Genomic DNA, 17,849 nt, shown 5'->3' on the forward strand with positions numbered 1-17,849 from the left:
TTAGCATCAAGATGCAAATTTGACCTCTGAAGTTTCATTAGGATTGTGTTGGACAAAGTGTTGAATTCATGTTTTCGTGTAGTAGAGTCAAGAAAAAGTTGGTGGAAAAAAAGAGCTTTGTTGTTTTTGTGTCCCTGGTGGTACCGTGGAAAGTTGAGGAATAAGTTATACAAGATCTTGTGTCCTCAGCTTCCATCACTCAATAACCATCACCTTGTTAACCGTTTGCAGACGCTCACAGTGTCTGCCCAACCTCTAACCTTTGAACTCTGCTGCCGGGGTAATGAGGGGAGGAGGAGAGGTCACAGGAGCGACTTGTGGCCAAGCACTGGGGGACTCACAGCAAGGGTCACTGATGATACGATCTTCTGAAACAGAACCACCGCTGCGACCTGAGCAGCTCCCGACTCTGTTTGGGTTCAGGGGGTTCGACTGCCATTCCGGCTCACACGGGCTGACGTACGGTCTTGTGAGTTTTTCACCGTCTTTGCAGCAGAGTGGCCAAATGGTTCGTGAGTGACTCACACCTCAGGGGGCACAGGCTTTCATGTCACAGGTAGTTCAGGTAACGAGACTAGAATTGTTGAGAAATCGAATGTGAAGCAACGTGTATTATTTCAAAGCGCGTAGTTGCTACGTTGCCTGGTTTAAATGCAGATATCCGATGAGTTTTCCTAGTTTATTACTAGTACGTGTCTTGAGCTGTTGCCGAGCACTACATTGTTTCTTAGGAGTCTGCTGCCATTAAATGAGATTATTGTTGTATCACGCAAGCATCGACATTAATTCCCTCCTGACATCACTTGTATTTAGAAAATGCACAGATGGTTCCATATTTCTTTCAGTGATTCTTTCAGTGTTGATCACATGCAACCAAGCAATTATTGGCTTATTTAAAGTTGTATTTTACAACAAGATCTGATGAAAGAACCACCTTGTTTTTACAGAGTGACCAACCTTGAAATAAATAAAAAAAAGAATGAAGAGGAAAATGCTTCCAGTCCAGTGTTGAAGTAAACAAAACTGAGACTATGCTGATTCTACAGTGGTGTGTCCCTTTATGATTTCAGCCCCTCAGTCCTTCGGCACAGACAAAGCTAATTATAACCACCTATAATGTGAGTGACAGGGCTATGATAACGCTCACATTTCTGCCACTCTGGCACTGATGCTCAGCGCTGCCTCGCTCACCTGAGTTGTTTTGTTTGGTCACCACAAAGTCAAATCCCCCTCAAAGTGCAGCATGCTGCTGCAGGCTTAGTGTAGGTGTTTTGCACACTTTTAGTATTTTGTACCGATGTGTTAGAAGCTCATCTGTTAAGTCAGCGATGCCTCCTCTCCCCTGCTTTCACCGCATATCGGCTGCTGCTGAAAAAAACCCCCATATTTTCCTTGTGTATTGTTCTCTATGGCTCCACACCTCTCATCGTTGGCTTTCAATCATGTAATGATATCAAGAAAAAAATCTGTGCGCTGTGATACTCTTAAAGGATCCGCCCCAACGGGATAGATATGCATAGAAAAAGGTTAAAGGTTACATATATTTTGGGCTGCACTGTCTTATCCCTTCGTCTTCTCTCTCTCTCTCATCTCCCCGCAGTCCCGGACGACCTCAGCCCAGAGGAGCAGCAGGAGCTGGAGAATATCCGCCGGCGCAAACAGGAGCTGCAGGAGGACATTCAGGTAATACTGGAACTGATATAAATTTTTATGCACAGACCTTAAAATACATAAAACGTGCACAAAATACGATAATGTCCCTTCATGTGTTTTACTGCAACAAATGTTCCTCCTTATTTTCTACTTGTTTCCATTTTACGGATCGTTAGTAGAAAAAGAGACAATCACACATTTTTGACATTTAATTTGGCCTCTAGAGATTTGTAATACAGTAATTTATTTATTTTCAAGTGTCAATATGACACTTTAATAGAAAATAAACCACTTGATTTCACGCTTGTTTCAACTTTGTCTGAGCTTTTATGTCCAAGCAGATGATGTTGCCTGGATCCAAAGTTACCTAAAAATCGCAGTTGACATAATAAAATATATAAGTGCGTAACCCATTAAAATTAACAGGCCTGAGAGTTAATAGAATTTCTACAAGGTGCATACACTGCTGTGGTTCCTTCTCTCGCTTGGTGATAAAACATTTACCTCATATCCAGATTTTACTCAAATTCCTATTTTTTTCCTTTCGAAAGTTTCCTTCAAGCATTTCGCCCCAAGTGGAATGTAAGTTCTTTCCTCTAAGTGCTCACTTCCTTAACAAACCATTTCTGTTCTACAACTCATCTCTGTTGGGTGTTTTAATGACATGTAGCTTTGAACATAATGCAAGTATAAAAACAAATCAAGTAGTTCAAACAGCATTATGCTCTTATGAGGATTTGTGCTCATGCAGCCAGTAGAATAATCTCCTATTTTTAGAGAGCGAGCCAGGATTATAATTTTTTGGGGGCTTTTGCCTTAACTCAAGAGCGAGCATAGCTGATTATTCCCGCTCAGGTCAGTCGCGTCACCCAGTAACCAGCTCCATAAGCAAATGACATGATGGCCTGGCAGAGAGTTGCCCTCCAGATGTCCCACAGGGGGTCTCAACTTCTGCTAGCCCTGACAAACAAATATTGGAGGAGTGATTCGACACTCTCCTTTTTATGAGCCTGGGCCCTCACCCCCCTTTTTCTGGCCATCACTACTGCCCCCATCCCCTCCTCCTCCTCTGTGGTCTGCACACTGACCCCTCTCCTCCTCCCTGACTCCCACACCCAGGTCCAGCATGCCAGAACCCCCCACCCCCCCTCCACCTCAACCACCCACTTTCCTAGATGAGCATTGGCTTTGTTTGTGGAGGCAAGCATCTGAGGAATGTTTTGTGATTGCGCAGTCAACACAGATGTTCCCTTTGTGGTTTGGCACGTAGTGAGTTGGTATATTGCCATGAGAAATGATATACTGACACTGTGGCTGGATGTGAATGGAGCACCTTGACAATTGCAATCTTTACTCGGAGCGTTGACGCGTCTTATGATCAATTGTAACAAAGCTCAGACTGTATACAGGACTACTGTTACGCTTCAGTCTATTACTCCAGACTTTCATCAAGCTGGCATCACCCTCTCCATCCTGTAGTGACCTTACTACGCCGGTCTGGCACCAGAAAGGCCTGACTCGATCGACTGAAACTGCCTCTGAGGCCATTAATTACTAAAAAGCCACACAAACTATAATCCACTTTTATGCTTTCTTACTCCATTTGTATTGAGGTTATCCCTGAATGCCCCCCCCCCAAATTAAATTCCGAATGAGAGGACTGTTTGGGAATGCAGACACACAAACACACAATCTCTGAAATGACAAATAGACATTTACTATCCGTTTTTAGTTCAAGAGAACCGAGGAGAGCTGTGTGTCCGGAACTTTTCTGTAATATGCCATTCACATGTGAAGAACGCAGCCGGAGTTTGTCCAGTTCAGACACGTTCACCACAGTAGGAACATTTCCGGAATATTCAGACGAGGGGTGGCGCCTGGGTAGAGCGCCCCCTCGCTTGCCGTGAATCTTTGATTTTCCTGCTTTATTCTCACATGGGCTCATTCGCTCTGACGGGGCTGGCAGGAAAAGTTCCCAAAAAATGTCTGCAGCAACATTTGCGGACATTTGTCTTCTCACATATGGAAAAGATCTGTCTGAAAGCAGCTTTACAGAAGAACAAAGGTGATCCACGTGCGCTTAATAGAGCTCGTGGACCAATTTGTGGACAATTGATGAATTAGATCTCAATATCACATTTTTGCTCTTATTTCCTGCAGCGGCTGAAGGATGAGATAGCAGAAGTGACGAGTGAGATCGAGAACCTTGGTTCCAACGAGGAGAGGTAAGAAAAACGGGACCTCCTGGGATTCCCCTCCCTGTTTTTCCCTATATTGGCCTGTTGTTTGCCAACTTAGCAAATGAGGCTGTCAATTATTCATGTTCGATGGCAAAGTGGGGGCCGTCCCATCACACCAAACAAAACTTCCCCAAATTGGCCATGCTTTTAAGGCAGTTTAAATGTTTCATCAGGCACACCCCCGTGATGGGAGGCCTCATTGAATAATGCAGTGGGTATATGAGCAGAAGCCGACAGTGGACGTCTCGGGGGAGGGAGTGCCCGTGCTTGGTCTACTCAAGTGGATAGGGATCCCATCAGCTAGCGAATATTTTCCTCCAGCACTCTCACTTGGATCTAGATCCCATTAAGGCCGACAGCACCTTCTCGTGATCAGAGTTTCCTATATGATTCACTTAAAGACGCTCTGTCGCCTGTGTGCAGCGTCTGTTTAGCCGAGATTGCTGGACTTTTGGCAGACAATAGCCATAGGAATGTGAAAGTGTGAATGAATCAGTGGGAAGAAATGGTGACCTCTCCCCGGCTGGGGATGGAAGTGTAGCCATGGTGACGGGGGACTCCAGCAGTGCACTTTGACCCCCTGAATAACTCCAGGCCTGAGAATTGAGACTTTTCCCATATGCATGATGTTAAACGCTTCATCAACGGGGGGAAAGGCCAGCCCCCTGACAGATATATGAAAAATGTTAACGGGAAAGATCCTTTCAGGAAATGAAAGTCCTCACATTTATTGTAATTGTCTGAGCCATGTTGAATAAGCACAATGATGGATGATCAATTTGTTGAATTTGCATGCAATTTGATTAGTGTGAGTCAAATTTCAAAAGCAAGAGAATCTAAATGTATGCACAATAGAGCAATGGTAGAGCCTTTTATCAAGCAAAAAGGTCCAGAATCACTGGTTCCAGCTTCTCAATTAAGAATATTTAATGGCTTTCTTAGTATTTTATAATTGTCATTGGTACTATTTGATTTTCTGTTGTTATATAAAACAAATGCTTAATTAATCAAGACACGAATAGGTAGATTAATCAAAAATGAAAATAATTTGAGTAGAGTTTGTTCATATGCAACATAATGTTCACACTGAACAGAACAACTGAAAACCGACTCTCTGATGTTTCAGGAAAAACATGCAGAGGAACAAACAGGTGGCTATGGGCCGTAAGAAATTCAACATGGATCCCAAAAAGGTAGGTGGAAGTAGCTGTTGTGATGTGAATAAATATGATTTATGATGTTCTCATGTAACCTGGGACCCCGTCTCTTCCTCAGGGGATCCAGTTCCTGATTGAGAACGACTTGCTGAAGAACACCAGCGATGACATTGCTCAATTTCTCTACAAGGGCGAGGGCCTCAACAAAACGGCCATTGGCGATTACCTCGGAGAGAGGTCTGGATAAAGCCTGACTTCGCGTTTTTGTCTTTATTCCTTCTTCTCCTTATATCTAACCTCCTCCATCATTGTTCACCGGCACCCGTCCATGCGGTTGATAAAAGCATTGAATGGCATACTTTCCTTATTGCTCCACTTCCTCTCAGTCAGGCACACACCCATCCTTTACCAAACACTGTTTTATTGGTCCCACATTTGGACCGTCCCGTCAGGACGACGTCTGTTGCTCAACAGCCTCCATCTGTGTTCGATTATCTTACTCATCCGTAAGTTACCGTGACATCACAAGTCGGGAATGCGTTTGAAGACGGTCAAAGTTTTCACTCGAGATCTTCCTTGTAGCATAATACAGGAAGTGGTGATGGGTTTGATGTCCAGTATGCACTGCTCTGGGACCGTAGGGAAGACAGTGTTACAGTCAGGGTGTGGTCTGTGAGGACAAACCAGGAAATGGAGTGCAGGCTGTTGACGAACACTCTCTGTTTTTAATTGTTATCAAGAACTCAGAGGGTTTCTGATTTTGTAGGGAGGGGAGGGGCGGCCGCCGATATGATTGGTCACTTGTCCGCCGGGAATAGTAGAGACTGGATATGACTCTGTCAATGAGAGCTCCTTAGAGTCATGCCGTGATCCCACAGGGCGGATCATTTACTCTGAAGGACACAGAGGTCGCGGATGATGTCATGATTGAGATTAGATGATAAATGGAAGCAGTGCAGCGGGATGGTCCTCCTCTGTCGGCGTTTTTGATTGGAGTATATCACTGGCATCTGAAGCCCATGTGAGCCAGATCACACACTGAGCAGAGTCCATAGGTGTGTTTGATGAGGCCTATTTATTAATATGATGCAGGGATACGTTTTTTGTGAAGAGCTTTGAGACAACCATGACTCTGTTTGCTTGCCTTAAATTTCAATCTCATGAAATCAGATATTTTGATAAAGGTCAAATAAGTCATTTTCAAAGCACAAATGTAAAATGTTTCCTGGTCACAGCTTCTCATTATAAGGATTGCTGGATTTTTTTATATTATGTGATTGAAACTAACAAGACACTAAGAAAAGTGTAATGGGCGTTGGTCATTGTTTTTTTGGGGGCATTTTATGGACCAACAGTTTAGGTTAAGGGGTTAATTATCTAGGAAATAAACTTCAGAAATTTTTCATTTCTGATTAGAAATAGTTCTTAGTTAAATTTTGCTGATGTTTTTTTTTCATGTGGAGGATATCACTTTTGAAATAACATGTGCGTTTTTCTCTCCTATAGAGATGATTTCAATATCGAAGTCCTCCATGCCTTTGTGGAGCTTCATGAGTTCACAGACCTCAACCTGGTTCAGGCCCTAAGGTGAGCGAATTTTTTTATGAGTCACCGTATCTGCATTTTGTAAGGACGCTGTTTTTAGTTTGTGCCTGATCAGAATATTATCAGTGGAAGTGTATCTGTTGCTGACTACTGAGCCGTGTCCCCTGACAGACAGTTCCTGTGGAGTTTTCGACTGCCCGGAGAAGCTCAGAAGATCGACCGCATGATGGAAGCCTTTGCTCAGCGTTACTGCCAGTGCAACGCTGGCGTTTTCCAGTCCACAGGTAAGCGCTTGTCATGCTTTTCAGCCTGGTTTTCAGTGCTGTCATAAAAAAACAAAAAATCGAAGGAGCTGTAAACATGTCGGCAATGAAACAAAGGAAAAAATGACTTCAGTTTGTCAGATGTGAAGCAACATGGGTTTTATCAACCACCATAATAATCTTTGTCATTTGAATAGGTCTAGAATCTTGTGATGATCTCTCACCTCGATGTATATCAGTATTTGTCAGTAATATTGATACATACAGTTACACCTTAATAAGGAATGATTCATTTTGAGGGTTTTTTTAAAGGAGCATTACCAGACAGATATTTGTCTTCTCTGTTATTGTGTGCAGTCTCTTTCCATATTGTCATTGACCCCCTAATAGCATGTCAATTGAACCCGTATCTGAACGTCTGTATTTAGCAGGCACAAAGTCTGCCGAGGTTAATTGTGTTATGAAAGAGTGACTGGCTTTTGGGAAATAATGCCCCTAGCAGACAGCCCGACTGCCTCTAACATAATTGCAGATGGATGTGAATAATGCATGGCTTCTTCTCGCCAGCCTAACGGGCCAGATAAAGTGCTGCTGCTTCAGCTGTGTGCCGGCCACATTGTCTTATAGCACACACACACAGACACACACACAGAGACATGCACTTTCAGATGCACATATGCATACTTAGCGGCCCACATGCAGCCCACTCCCCTTGCAAAAGAAAGCTCCTCTGATTTGTTTCTTTCTGTTTCATTGCAAAGTGCAGCTTTTCAGCTCCGCTAATTTCCATTCATATTTAAACACTGGCGGCAGTTTTGTGGTAAACAGCAACCTTTTGCTATCGCGTAAATCTCTCCCCTCCCTCACAGCATTTTCTCTCTGTTGGTGTGTGTGTGTGTGTTTTACAGACACCTGTTACATCCTGTCGTTTGCCATCATCATGCTGAACACCAGTCTCCACAACCCTAACGTGAAGGACAAGCCCTCTGTGGAGCGATTCATCTCCATGAACAGAGGCATCAACGACGGGGGGGACTTACCCGAAGACCTGCTCAAGGTAAGTGGGCTTTTCCAAACTCGTCTGTGATGTTTCTCCTCAGTGACCCCCTGCACTCTTCCTCTAACCTCAGAGCAGCTCCCTATTCATGTTCAACCTACTTTGTCATTGTAGAATCTGTACGACAGCATCAAGAACGAACCCTTCAAGATCCCAGAGGACGATGGCAATGACCTCACACACACTTTCTTCAACCCGGACAGAGAGGGCTGGCTGCTAAAACTGGGTGAGTGAAACTAGAAGTACTGTGCACACATGATATATTTACAAAATCCCCCTCCATAAAGTGACCCCTTAGGGTCACTAACCTGCGAGTGTGTGAGAGCATGTGTGAATTGGTGTGTTACTCTCGACCAATAACATCTGAAGACAATTCTGCCCACTTTAATGTATTATGTATGTGGCCTTGAGATCAGACCACCACACAAAGAAGTTTTTTAATTATTTAAGAAGGGAGGAATATTCATATACTCACACTCGCAAATACTGACTTTCATACAGTATTTGATTTTTACTGTAAATCATCTTTGGTTAGAAATGTTTTTTGCCTTTTTTTCTTGAAGGCATTTTGGTGCTCAGGGGAATTTATATTAGAGGTTTGAAATGCACACTTTGTCTCATTTTGGAAACCCTACAGCCGGCCTTTTTAATAGTAAACTGTGTGGGGAGGTCTCCTCAGTTTTTCTCTGTAATTTTCTAGTTGTTTTTTCTTCTCAAAATGTTTTTGTCCCCCTAAATTAATGTTTACCAGCGTTTGGTTGAACATTCAAGCGTATTTTTTGTCCTGACCCTTTTTGCTAATTTCTGACTCAACCATATGTTTGTGGACACACACACACACACACACACACACACACCTGTATCTTCACAAATGTTTCACAGGATGTCCCCATGTAATAATTTAACTGGTCGAAATCGCGGACTGCCGAACTTCTCACCCTGTGTTTCTTTGTTGATCTTGTACAGATTCACAATGAATTAAAAAAAAAAGAAAAAAAAAAAAAAGAAAAAGTATGAATGTGTGAAGTGACATTGAATCTTTGAATCGCTGTGAATCTTTACAACCAACTACACTAAGAGTGTGAAGAATTATTCTTTTCTCCAATGACACCTTGTTGACAGATTTGAACAATCGGGGTGGAAGGTAAATTACTGGATGTAACACAATGGACCCAGGTGGAGGTGATGTCCCATGTAGTGCTTTACAGTGGCTCTCACAAGTTCACACTGAGTAAAACTCCCCCTTGTGGACTGATATATCATCAGCAGATGTGTAAATATCTGTCTTTCAAAAATGAAAATCTGTGAAGCAGTGCATCAAAGCCTCCTTGGACCCAAAATAAACAGGACTGTGGTGCTATAATTCCTTATCATTTAATTTGATTTTTTTTGTTTCCTTTTCCTCTTCGTTTGTTTGTTCGTTTGTTCCCATGATTGTTGTTGTCTTTCCTCAGGAGGTATGTACACCTGCTCTTCCCAAACGCTAGTCCATCTCCCTGCTCTCAGGTGCTTTCGGTGGTCTGCCATGCTTTGGTTCTCATTTTTGTTTTTCCAGCATTCATCCAGGAATTTTTTGTTTATTTTTTTTGGTTTTTTTGTTTCTCTCTTCTTACTCATTTGACTCATTTGAGTTTCAGATGTTTGTCTGTGCAGTCTCTCATTACGCTGGTGGTGTGTCCACACTCTTTTATCTCTGTGGGTGGTTGCCGAGCGGTCACCGGGTGCCTTTGCTGCCCTGTGGGCTCGGCTCTGGGATCTGATGCTTTGTGACCACTCTACTGAGCAGTTCGACCCTCTTGTCTCTGTATGCTGTGGTGGTCACTCTCTTTGATCTGTTTTGTTTTTTTTGGAAGCTGCATTATTCCTTTTTTTCCCAAATAGAGAGCACAACAAAAGACTTTTGTCTAACTCTCCAAATTGATCCTGAACCCAGTTACCTATTGGCGTATTGTTGCTTGCTCTCCAGTTTCGTGGAAAGGGAATACTGCTCCTTTTCAGCGACGTGGCTCTGCTCTCCTTATCTCATGCCGTAAATGAATCTGAAGGGGAACGGTGTCGCTGCGGCTCCGTGTGGTGCCGGACTGGACTGGACCAAACTGTGGGAGAGAAGGGTGGGCAGCGGAGTGTGTGCCGAAAGGGATTCACAGATGCTTAATATACGCTTGAAGTGCACATGGTCTATTTGACAGTGCAGCTTTTCTATTAAATCCATAAAAACATGCATCGTAAAATTACATTGGTGCAAAAAGGTTGTACCTTAATCTGGTGAGTGCATTTTTGTTTGCTCAAAAATACAAAACTAAATGAAAAAAGACAACCAGCTGCAAATTCATCCTGGTGAAATTAAGAATTTCCCCCCAAAAAAGACCCTGTTCCCTCTGATCCTCCACCTGCCCAGCCTCCGACAGTTCCATCTTGCATGGGGGACTCGCTCCACTCAGCTCCACTCCAGCACCGGCACCGTCCACACACCCTCGGCAGCAGTCTGCCGGGACGTCCTGCCTTCGTCAAAGGATGGTCACCTCTTTCTCTCTCTCTGTCTCTCTCTCTGTCTTAGAGTGACAGGAGCTGACATGATCATAAAACCAATCACAAATCTCTGACCAACCCAATTAATCGCGCCTGTGGGTTTTTTGTTTTTGTTTGTGTGTTTGTCTGCTGCTTTGTTGTGCTGGCGGGTCGAGATGTGGCGAGAAGCTCTCCATCTCTGCCTGTCGATTTCGAAAGCGTGTCAATGGCGCCTGTAGACGATAACAAGCATAGACTGGAGTGTTTGACCTATCATGATGTCTGTGAAATGATGGGGTATCATATACAGCGCTGTTGCTGCTATATGATAATGCAAGTGTGTTCTATATGTCTTTATGTATTTAAAAATCTTTTTAAGTCTTCTTTCCTGGTAGATGGGTTTCACATTGCAGCTTTTTTACTAACGGTGGTGGTGGGAGAGCCCGGTCTAGTCCGAGCGAAGGTCTTTGGTATGATTTAGAAAGAAACCTTGTCCCCTCACTCCCTGAGCCCCCCACTCCCACATCGCTGAGAAGTTACTTAACAAAGCTTAGACAGGAAATTCCAGTCTGAGATGCCCGCAGAGTACCTGAGCGTAGCTGCAGGCACTGGGCTTCCTGCCCCGGTCAACTCTGTCGGCATCCCGTCCTCTCTCCCAGAGCGAGGCTGCCATCTGCTCCTGTGATCAGGTTTCCCCTCACAGGAAGTATGGGTGACAAAAGGCGGGTCAGAGGTCAGCGAGCGCGGGGTTAAACACAGAGCCCCTGCTTGGCATGAAAGAGGCCGTAAACTTAATCCTCAGTAACTCCTTGCCCCTCATGTAGTCAGATGAGCGCTCTCCTTATTTATTTTAGTAACTTAATTTGGACGGTTAATTAAGTTCAGTGTAGATCTGTATCCTGCCTCGCCACACTGATTCCGCAGTGTCAGCAGACAAGTAAAGAAGAGAGTTACCAGACACTTATGGAGACATTTTGCTTTATTGTGTAGCGACTTCACATCTATGCCAATTAATATGAAACATATCAAAGGGGAAAAAGATTATTAATAAAAATAACCAGAGAGCTGAAGAGACTATGGAGTCATGATAATGATGATGGCGGGTGAATGGTTCAAACGTGGTGGATCAGGGTGAACATCAGGGTGTTGTGGGTAAAAGGAATCCTCTGGGGCCGTCATCTGTCTGTCTGCCCATACATCTGTCTGCCTGTCTGCTGCTCTACCCGGTGCTTCTGTGCTCGTCTCTCTCTTGTTTTCTCGTACTTTCCTATCGAGCCTCTCTGACGCTGGCTGTTTGCTCCACAGGGGGACGAGTAAAAACCTGGAAGAGGAGGTGGTTCATCCTCACGGACAACTGTCTGTACTACTTTGAGTACACCACAGTGAGTACAGCTCAGTTTCACTGAGTTCCTGTTCCTGTTCCCTGTGTGGATTTACATGACATACATTTTGTGCAGGACAAAGAGCCCAGAGGAATCATCCCCCTGGAGAACCTGAGCATCAAGGAGGTGGAGGATAAGAAGCCAGTAAGTGCAGCTCCCTCTACTGGTTCATTCTGTCATTACACACCGTGAGAGATTTGGATTTTACTCCAAAACTGTTCATGCATGAGCTCCAGAAATTATCTGCAAAAATTCTTTCCAGACATTTTCCAGAGTTTGAGTCAGACGCGTTCACAACAGCAGGAACATTTCCAGAGGGCCCATTTGCTCACCGTGAACCTTCCAAAGATTTGCCCGCTATATTTCTCACATGGGATCACTCTGACGTTTTTCTGAAAATTTGACAAAGGGTGCTGGCAGGAAAAACAAAAGAAAATGTCCACAACATTTGCAACTGACGTACAGCCCCTTTGGTAAATATCCAGAAAATGTCCGGGCTTCAGTGCATGTCTGAAATCAACTCAACTTAAAGGCCCCCGTGAAACGAAAAATACATTTTCCCCGTGACTGTAAATTCTCCCAGTTACTGACCGGCACACAGGGACCTGTGCTGTTTGAGTCATCGGTTAAATCCGCAGGTGAAGGTGGTGCTGATAGCTCTGTCATGAAAGCTGTTGTCATGGCTTCCCATGTTAAGCTTCTAGTTACTGTGAACTCTGGCTACTGCAAACACCAATCAATATCTTCATGTTCAGACAAGCAGAATCAAAATTGCAATCTAACATCACAGGGTCTTTTAGAGGATATGTATAAGATACTGGATGTGTCACTGCCACCAGGTAGTCAGGCCAAAGAAATGCTTCGTCCGGCCACATCCCCGGCCTGCCTTCTTCGAAAACTTCCCCTTTTCCTTTGTGTTCTCCGCACGATGTCGCCTTTTACAGTCTATGGGTGAAAGGGAAAGCGGCATCTAAACTCAAACCCAGAAGAACAACTGAATGTTAGGCTGCGTGCAAGAGAGCCAACAAAAGAGCACTCCAGCGAGCTGCTGTGCAAGTTCCGTGCGAGAGGCTTCACTGGTTCGGACACTCTCCAGGCTGCCCATTTAGAAAAGTGGCACCCTGGACTATATTCACAGCTTTGACATTTGAAGATGACATGAAATGAATTGCACTGACGTGGCTGTTTTACAATTGTCTTTGAGGCCTTTTTACTTTCTGTAATTTCTTCTAACCTCCGTCCACTGTTCTTCCGCAGAACTGCTTTGAGCTTTTCATTCCCGACAACAAGGACCAGGTGATAAAAGCGTGCAAGACTGAGGCCGACGGACGCGTCGTCGAGGGCAACCACACCTTCTACCGTATCTCTGCCTCCACTGCTGAGGAAAAAGATCAGTGGATGAACAGCATAAAGTGAGTGTTTTTTCTTTTGTTTGTTTGTTTGTTTCTTTTATTTTTGCTGTAGGTTTACAAACTGTAGAGACAAAATGAGACACTACAGCCCCGAAAAGTTGCGGGCTTTGGTGGAATGAAAAAAAAAATTGCCATCGAGTCAGTAATGAAGTTTGCCTACAACTTGAACTATCTTTTTTTAATTCTATTTTTGTTTGCAGTTTGGCATACTGGCACCATTAGAAGTGTCCTTAATTAGCTATGAGCAGTTCATACTTCCTTGGGTAACCCTGGATATACAGATTAATATCAGTCTCAGGATTGTCAGGCACATTTTTGAATTACATACTAGTACTGGCCTTGCAAATATTAATTTCATAATTTTATCCCAATGGTTAAATCAAGGTAAATCAGATCCAAAGGAGAAATTTAAGATTTTTTTATAGGAAAAATCAAACAATGAGCCCTGAGATGTTGCAAAAGTACCGTGTCTGACATGAGTGCAGCCTTTTACACACCTATGCCATTACACTTCTCTGACACTTTCCTCTCCGTCTGTGCCCGCAGAGCCGCCATCAGCAGGGACCCCTTTTACGAGATGCTGGCAGCCCGGAAAAAAAAGGTGTCGTCCATGAAGAGGCACTAGAGCTGCTCAGCGCTCCGGACGTTGCACTTGACAGAGCCGGGGGGGGGGGGGGGGTCCTGGTGGCCCGGTGCAGAGGCCACAGATAAGGTTTTTCCCTCAGACCGTTTCCAGGGAGATTTCTCTAGGATAGTGACTCTACCGGCCAGGAAAACAGGAAGCATGCTGGGGTTTCTAGATAAGAGTCTGGGCCGAAGCCTCCTCTAACCTCTTGTCTGAATGTCTCTGTTTCTCTCTCAGCTTCTGTGTCTGCTCTCTGTCTAGGAAGCCGAAAGGGAATATTGCTGCAGCAAAATCAAACACAATTCCCATATAAATATATATATACATACATATATATATAAACAACATGCATACCTTCATGCAGTCCCCCGCAGCACACGTCGTTTTAACTCAGCAGGTCTGATCAAGTGTGGCGCCCCAACTAAAATATTCCTCGCTTTATGGAAGAAGAGTCGAGACCTTCTCTGATGTGCTTTGATATGTTTGGGTAAATACGTGTGTATTTTTTACAGCTTTTACTCTTGATTCCTCTTGAGTCTTTTTTTTTTTGTCAATTTACTTTTGTAAAATGAAATGGTCATTCAACAGAAATTGTGGGGGGAGGGGTATTTACTAACTGTTACCAATTTTTTTATAAAAAAAAAAAAAGAAACCAAAAAAGTTGCCACTCAGGAGATTGTTACGATGTTCTGAAACTTTCTATGGATCCCAACAGCCATGCGGGGGGACGGAAACCTTGTCCCTGTCCCAGACCGAACTGTTCTTTTGTAAATGTGAAGCTGCAGTGTGGGGACGTACCGCTGCAGATGAGGGTGTCTGCTTGTCTGGACAGGGTCTCAGTGTCGGATCTGGCTCTTACTGTTCATTTCCTGAAGGTCTCTTGAGATGCGTCCCGGGGATTTTAAGGGACGAGTGTCCATCACCCCTGGGCCTCTTCTCTGGGTCTTAGGTCGTCTGGATAAACAGACATATTGGACCCTTGTTTATTTCCGACCCTTTTTTCATGCTCTCACTATGTCTCGAACGCGAGTTGACCTTCTTTCACTGTATCATGGAAGAAGAAGAAAAAAGCAATTTATTTGTTAGAAAGGTTACCGCTGCACAGTGCCTGGCGCTGTCGATGAAACACAATGAGAAAAGCTGCTGGTTAGCAACAGAAATTCTGATTATTTCTCCCAGTCGAACAACATTCAATCTTTTGTTTGCTGCATTTAAGGGTCCCCTGAATATTCAGTGGTAAAAACAAATCTCATGACATTTTTTTTTAGCCTTCGGCCCAACGTCATGATCATTGTACAATATTGTGTGCTTCAGGTTGTTTAGTGTATAAACATGATATGTGACATAGAAGCTTTAAAGCAGCACAGAAACATGTGGTGATGCTATACCTGGAAAAGGAATGGGCTGTCCCCGTCTCAGGAAGTGAAACAATATAAAACTACTGCTCGTATCAGGAATGTACTTTTCGACGAACCAAAAAGAGATGGAGGGTGGCTGATTGGCCACGGTAAGGCAGTGCCGCGTCATCGTGTCAAATAACAAAAACCAACTGCATTGAGGTACAGTTTTGCAAGTGCGGTCGGAGCATTGTATCAAGCAGTCGTCTTTTTTACTCTTGTCCGCAGTCGTGTTCCCTCTCATCTGTGCCTGCTGGTCATCATCTTTCTCCTGGTTCTCTTCCTCTCTGCTCCTCTCAGCGCACTAATCCTAGAGAATATAAGGAAAAAAAACTGCTAAGCAATCATAATTCTAGACAGTATTGGTTTATTTATCAAAGTTGTACATACTTAAATGTATAGAGGGTGTAAAGTCTTAATTTTTTTTTCTGATCAGTTGTGCCATTTCCGTTTTTGTTTCAGTAATGTTTGATTTGAGGTTTGTATCATTGCCATTTAATCAAGCTGAAATAAAGATATGTCACAAACGCCGTGACTGTAAAATCCGTCTCTTGCGCAACAGCGGGTCTATAAAAACTCCAGCAGGTGGCAGTGTGTGATAAGGACTGTAGATGTCTCTCTACAGCACTGATGTAAACAAGGACATTTTACATGTGTTTTGTACTTCTCATAATCATGTGGCTCGATTTTATTCAAGTGTGCCAGTCAAGAAAGAAAATGCAGATCCCGAGGAAACCTGAGAAGGATTTCAGACTTCCTGCACTTCCTGAGGCCAAATTGAAAGATGGCGGCTTGAATTTGTACAAAAAAACAGTTGAGTTGGTTTAAAGAGAAATGGGGGGGGGTCTGTAGTGTAAGCATCATATGCAGTCGAACAAGGGTCGTCAATATCTTTGTGCTTTTGAAATGATCATTTCATAGCCTGCAGTTGGATATCACCTTTGTGTGCACACTGGGCATTTTGCAATGACATATTTGAATGTGGGAATTTGTCAAACAAATATATTCTCAGAAATTTATGTTTTAAGATTGTGTAGTAACCGTATGCAGCTGTAGAAATATGGGGAAATAACGTGTAAAATTTGGGCCTGTAAAAAAAGATTTCGCAGCTGTTGGAATTTTGTGTGTTAAGATTTCAATACAGCTTTTACATAAAAGCCCTTTTTAAATGAGATGACAAAGGGAACAAAATCATTGTTGGGGGGGGGGGGGGTACTAGTAAGTGTCAAGCTGAAAGTAAATTGCATTTTAAAGTTAAAGATTAAGAAAATTAAACTGGCAAAAATTCCAACAAAATTTAACATATTTTGGAAAGAATGAACAATATCGAAACACCTGAATACATCTGATAAAATTTGAATGACGCCGGAGGTTTTTCAAAGTTTGAATGGAGTGTCTGTGATGCAGTGTGTGGAAGTAGTAGTGAAATAAAGAGAAACTATAATAGTTTTGAATAACTTGAGAAGTACATGCACAGCAGTCCCACAGATGAAGAGCTCAGCAGTCATTCATTCCCCCTCTGGTCCGACTGCACAAGTTTGCATTGTTCGAAAACACATTTATACTCTTGATTATAAATAATAACAGTCTTCCGTTACTGCTTAAATCCAGCCTTTTTTTTACAGCTTCATAACTATTCACATCCCTTTTGCTATTACACTATTTATGGCACAAATGTCAGCGGCATTGGGGAAAGGTCAATATTTACAAGTGAATGTGTAGGCTATCATATTAAATGATGCCTGGAAAAGCAATCAATAGAAAATGACTTTTTTCTCTCCATGGAAAGGGCGTGCAAAAAAAAAAAAACAGCACTGCGTCAGCGTTGTGTTGCAGAAACACAGCATGAAACATTCATATGCGTTCACGTTAAGATCCACTCGGACGTTAGTGGAGTTCTGAAGATGTGATGACGCATCTGGAGTGTGTTACCATGGAAATAAGTACAGGGCTTATTGAAAAAGATTAGAGGACACACATTATTTGGACATGACCATATTTTACTAATCAGCCACAGCGTTCCAACATTGATAGGTGTGAACAACAGAGGTTTGTCATTACAACGGCACCTGTCAAAGGATGGGATTGAAGACTCCTTGGAAGTTGATGTGATGGAAGCAGGAGAAAATGAACACGTCTGAGTGACTCTGATGAGGGCTAAATTGTGTTGGCTAGACAACCGGGTCAGATCTTCAAGACGGCAGGTCTTTTGGGATGTTCCTGGTTATGCAGTGGTTAGTAGCTACTGGCCAAAACATCTTCCAGGGAAGGACAGTCGATGAACTGGCAACAGCTGGGTCACAGGCACCCGAGGCTCATCGATGTGCGTGGGGAGGGAAGATTAGCCCGTGTGGTTGGCTTGAGCACAGGAGAACTACTGGACCACCGATTGCTGAAAACCTTAAGGCAGGCTGTGTCGCAACAGAGCGGTCAGGGAGCCCACGCTGAGCCCCGTCCACTGCTGGAAGCATCGACAAGGGCCACGGAGAGCCGGAGCACAGAGTGATGGACAAGGGTCCTGTAGAGTGTATCCTGCTTATCTACAGTGTCATGGCAGCCACGTGAGACGTCACTTTGACACCGTCAGTGTTCCCGGCCACGCTGCCAAGA

General features: G+C 43.6%; 1 protein-coding gene across 4 annotated transcripts in view; it reads left to right on the forward strand.

The window, feature by feature from the left end:
- Positions 1-15,769, forward strand: part of cyth1a (cytohesin 1a) — a 38,988-nt gene extending 23,219 nt beyond the window's left edge. For 3 of the 4 annotated variants that reach the window (XM_035614637.2, XM_035614636.2, XM_035614638.2), the window contains exons 2-13: positions 1,601-1,683; positions 3,814-3,878; positions 5,020-5,086; positions 5,169-5,287; positions 6,557-6,637; positions 6,767-6,879; positions 7,767-7,915; positions 8,030-8,142; positions 11,727-11,805; positions 11,881-11,949; positions 13,063-13,217; positions 13,764-15,769. In XM_035614637.2, the coding sequence (XP_035470530.1) occupies positions 1,601-1,683; positions 3,814-3,878; positions 5,020-5,086; positions 5,169-5,287; positions 6,557-6,637; positions 6,767-6,879; positions 7,767-7,915; positions 8,030-8,142; positions 11,727-11,805; positions 11,881-11,949; positions 13,063-13,217; positions 13,764-13,842 (1,172 nt within the window). In that variant the 3' untranslated portion in view covers positions 13,843-15,769. The remainder of the gene's footprint in view (positions 1-1,600; positions 1,684-3,813; positions 3,879-5,019; positions 5,087-5,168; positions 5,288-6,556; positions 6,638-6,766; positions 6,880-7,766; positions 7,916-8,029; positions 8,143-11,726; positions 11,806-11,880; positions 11,950-13,062; positions 13,218-13,763) is intronic. The other variant, XM_035614639.2, reaches the window with a different exon arrangement.
- Positions 15,770-17,849: the final 2,080 nt, after the last annotated feature.

Source organism: Scophthalmus maximus, chromosome 17 (genome assembly GCF_022379125.1).
Source record: "Scophthalmus maximus strain ysfricsl-2021 chromosome 17, ASM2237912v1, whole genome shotgun sequence".
Taxonomy (NCBI): Eukaryota; Metazoa; Chordata; class Actinopteri; order Pleuronectiformes; family Scophthalmidae; genus Scophthalmus; species Scophthalmus maximus.